Source organism: Pteropus vampyrus, unplaced genomic scaffold, assembly GCF_000151845.1.
Source record: "Pteropus vampyrus isolate Shadow unplaced genomic scaffold, Pvam_2.0 Scaffold9727, whole genome shotgun sequence".
In the NCBI taxonomy this organism is placed as follows: domain Eukaryota; kingdom Metazoa; phylum Chordata; class Mammalia; order Chiroptera; family Pteropodidae; genus Pteropus; species Pteropus vampyrus.
The window spans coordinates 1-4,262 of NW_011898508.1; the positions used below are offsets into that span (position 1 = coordinate 1).

Below are 4,262 nucleotides of genomic sequence, written 5' to 3' on the forward strand. Positions count from 1 at the left end.
GCCCCTTCCTCAGTACTGCCACAGGCCCGGCTCCAGTTTTTTAGCACAGCCCTTGCTAATCATTCTACAACTGTCTGACCGTCTGTCCCCCACCCCGTTTGTGAGCTCCTCGAGGACAGAGTCTGTCTTTCTCGCCTGTGGCCCTCGCCGCCATCTCAGTGTGAGCCCTTTAAGGACATTCTACATGACTAAGGACTGAAGAAAGCACAAGAAAAGAAAAACTGCTTGTCTTTGGCATGGATGCGGAAGAACAACACTAATTTAGTCCTTGTGTGAATGGTTCCCACCTACGACTAGTTCCCAGGCCTCGCATTAGAAAGTTCCTCTACCGAAAACTTAAAACGTGGAGGGCACAGTGCTCTGCACCGTCAATCCCTGCCATTCCTTAGGTCTGGCAGAGACTCCTGCCTTGGGTCAGGAACAGCGGGTTACTGTACAGGGCACACGTAGACAGGGCCACAGTCTAGAAACCTGGATCCAAAGGCTATCTTACAGGCCCGAATTAAAAGGTCTCCTTGAATCTCCAGTTCAGTAGAAACCCACTGTGCAGAAAGCTACTGCTTATCTCTAAATATAAGAAGACAATCGCTCACCTCGCCAGGCATTCACACCTAGGCTCCCTATTAAAGAGGTACAGAAAAAGGTAGGGAAGTGAAACCAAACCAGCCGCAGAAAACTATACACTAGATGTGTTCAGAATCCGTGTGAGTGATTTACATGTGTGACATTCCTTAAAACGCTAAGAGGGCAAGAACCATGAACTATGTTCTGGAGTACACAGCTCCATTGTGGCGCCTTCAAAAGTACAGGCAAACCAAGAATGTGTCTAGTATTTGTCAAGCAGACATTTGAAAGTCACACTAAAAGACCCCAGTTAGATCTTTCCTTAGTTCACCGATGAGAAACCTGGACCCCTAATAAATGGCAGCTGAACGAGGATGCGGAGTTGGATTCCGCCTGTCATACCTCCTCTTGCCTCTTATTTGCCAGGTACTAGACACACTCACAGACGTGATCTCAGTTAATCCTCCTGCTCACCCTGCAGGGAAGTTTTATCCTCCCCATTTTACAGTGGTAGACAGAAACGCTCAGAAAACGTAAGCTTCTAGCATCTAAATTTCGCCTTGGGAAAAGGAGATTTCTTTCTCCTCCAAAACGTCCCAATCATTAAGCACACGTTGCCGGACCAAACAGGATGTTCTGCGAGAGGGGTACTTGGCACCACAGAGAGGGAAGGCCATGGGTTTTGAGGCAGCTGCATGACGCCGGAATACCATCGGCACTGTTACTTACCCGGGCGGGCCGCCGGCCACTCACACGGTCCCAATTCCTCAAATGCCCTATGACCTCACCCAAAGTCGGGTCTTGCCAAAGACCCCTCGGGAGTCCAGGACTTGGCATGTTCGGGGACAGATGACATTCGGATCCCTATACCACTTCACAGGACCAGGGAAAAAATGACCGCAACTTCCCTTGCACTTGGTTCCTCCCCCAGAGAGCTGTTGAGCCTCATCTGGAAACAGCTGAGAGGCAGCAGCTAACAGGAAACCAAACCAAAAAAAAGCACAGGGTGTACCAGGGAGAGTAAGGCAGCTAGAACTAAGAGGCCAGGGGACAGACAGGAAGTCGAAGTTAGAAAGCCCAGGCCAGAAACAGTCACACACAAGAGGAGGCCCAGCTGGCCTTCCCTCGGCCAAGGAGGAGAAAGCCTGAAACAGTGGTGAAGGCTCAGACCCCGCCCGGAGGGAAGTCAGAAGTTAAGACTTCCCTCGCTGCCCCCCATCGCAACCCTACTTCTCTACAGCCAGTGGTCACGATGGGACAGCTGAGGTCAGAAACTCCCTTCGGTTCTCGTGCTTTCTGTGCCAGAGGCTCCAGCCCAGAAAACTGGTTTTGAGTCATTCCTCTGTCAATCTGTACCAAAGTTCCACACTGCCAGCTCGACTCGAGGGCTGTCCAAACCAGCTTCACACAGAGACAAAGAGCATCTTCATGAGAAATCGCTCGGCAGATATCTATCCACCGGGGGCCTGTAGTGGCAGGACGGGTGCACGCAGGGGGCGGGAGGTGCTGGAGAGCAAGGTAAGCCTCCAACCAAACTAAGGGTACATTTTGCAATGAAGACAGTTATTTGAGAAACGGCCAATGCCAAAGTATTTTTGAAAGAAGTGGGGGGGGAAATGCCATTACTAAAATTCCTTGGTGTTATTTAATATGCCTTTAGGTTATCCAAACTGAAGGCAAAGGGTTTATTTTTCCTTTAGCAGAGCTTAGGCGAGAGCTTTCTAACCCATGCCTCCTGCTACTCAGTCATCCATTCTCTCCCTGTACATGGAGGAGTTTATATTAAAATAAAGAAGAGGATTAAGTTCTCTTAATAAAACACATTCCTGTCTTTCACCTCTAGTTTTGTGTGAAAGGGCTCTCTCACACTGGAGCATATGCTACATTCTAGGTGGGTTTGATTCCAATGAAAGTGCTTAAAATTTGAGATGGAGTTAGCAGGGCTAAAAGAAGGTAGGGGGCTGCAATCTCAATACCACTGGTTTTAAATTAAAAAAAAAAAAAAGGAAAAGAAGAAAAGAAAAAGAACAGAACATCTTCACAGGCTCAGTGGCAGCTCCAAGCGGCAAGGCCAGAGAAGCTGAGCACAGCCGGACCCTGGACCACAGGGGGCTGGGGGGAAGCCAACGGGTAACCCCTCCTGCATCCCGCCGGCAAACAAACCATTAAGGAAAGCTTCGAGAGAGGAAATGGGAGGGTGGGGGCATTTCAGGAACATAACAAAGGAACAAGTTGACTAATCATTTATTCCACAGGAGGTAAATGTCACCCGGTGCTGTGTATCTAGAGTTTTAACTTCAGGTAAATGTGTAATGTTTTAACTTGGATATATTCCGGGCTCACGGCTCTCCAAAAAAAAAATGTGGGAAAGCGGGAGGGGGAGGGGAGGAATGTTCCTACTCTTCTTTACAGTTTCTAGAATCTCCTAGGAAACTTTTCCTGTGCTGCCTGCAGAGTAGACCTAAGACAGTCCAGCTACTAAAGCAATAACCCCCACTTAGCAGAGATCCTATCATGAGCTGGGTCTGCTCTGCACTGCAGCTGGTCCCAAAAAGTTCTGCTGAGGCAGAAGGTACCTGAAGCAAATACCGAACACACACTGAGGAAGGCAGAGAGTGGAAAGGTGTTTTAAGCCGTGAGGGCCAGGTACTTCTGCGACTTGGAAAGAGACCTCGCCCACAGCGGAACCCGTCAGGATGGTGCCTGGGATGCCTGCCCTAAGCACTGACATCCCCATATAACGTTTCAGGGCCGGACGGAGAAGCCTCCAACTTGCCAGGAGGACAGACTGCACTTCCAACGGCTGTGGCCCCAGAAGTCTTCCTAGGAGACACCCAGCCCGCCCCCCTCACCCCCACCCCCACTCCGCAAGTTGGGAGAGGGCTTCCCAATGAAGGGGGTGTGAGGAGACCCAGCCTTCCTCTGCTGGGAGAACAGAAAAAAGGAGCTGACATTTACGGAGCATCTAGCTCTGCGCCAGACACGGGAATAAGCATTTTATCTATCTCCTTCCATCCCCACCACAGCCCGTGGAGGCAGATCCGACTGTCATCCCCTCTTCAGAAAGGAGGAAACGGGGCCGGGAGATCTTACACAACCATTAAAGGCTGGAAGCCAGCTTAACCCACTCCTGGACAGGTGGTCTCAACCACGACTCGATATTGCTGGCAACACAAAGCGTTCAGGCGAAGAGGTGGATACAGTCGAGTGACACAAGGTGCAGACAGTATTTACGCCTCTTTCTTTGCCAAAATCGGCGGCCTCGGGACGTTGGAAGGGAGGGCCTGGATACGGGAACATGAAGCCGGAAGAACCCAAGCACTGCTGACAGGGGGACAGGCCAGGACCCCAGCCCCTCTCGCTTCCGCTGAGGACCCCAGACCCGAAAACCCTCCCGAAGGAGACCCAAAGGGAATGCGTGAAGTCAAGGGGATCCTCAGGCGGCCCAGCCCCCAACGCGTGTTTTGTCAAAGGAAGATGTCCCGCTGGACAGGTGGGGCCTGCCGGGGGTCGCCGGGTCCCTACCTGTAGGCCAGGCTCATGCACTCGAAGAGCTTGGTGAGCGAGGCGTCGATGGACAGGTGGCAGGAGCTGGTCTTGCCGAAGCTGTAGGTCTGGCACGTCTGCTTGTTGACCGTGTCGAAATCGTAGCCTTTCTTGGGCGGGTGCTCTCGGTGCGGCGACGACACCATGAAGTG

The 4,262-nt window shown here is 51.5% G+C and overlaps 1 protein-coding gene across 1 annotated transcript; it reads right to left on the minus strand.

Annotated features, from left to right (window-relative positions):
• Positions 1-3,415: 3,415 nt before the first annotated feature.
• Positions 3,416-4,256, minus strand: LOC105310708 (MLX-interacting protein-like). The gene is made up of 2 exons (XM_011386837.2): positions 4,090-4,256; positions 3,416-3,848 (listed from the first exon to the last, which is right to left on the minus strand). The coding sequence occupies exons 1-2, from the start codon at positions 4,254-4,256 to the stop codon at positions 3,746-3,748; spliced, it is 270 nt and encodes an 89-aa protein (XP_011385139.1). The 3' UTR covers positions 3,416-3,745.
• Positions 4,257-4,262: the final 6 nt, after the last annotated feature.

Coding starts and splice junctions, on each gene's coding strand:
- LOC105310708 (XM_011386837.2), bottom strand. CDS start 4,256: ATGGTGTCGTCGCCGCACCGAGAGCACCCGCCCAAGAAAGGCTACGAT. Junction 3,849..4,089: donor TGCATGAGCCTGGCCTACAG/GTAGGGACCCGG, acceptor TCCCGTATCCAG/GCCCTCCCTTCCAACGTCCC.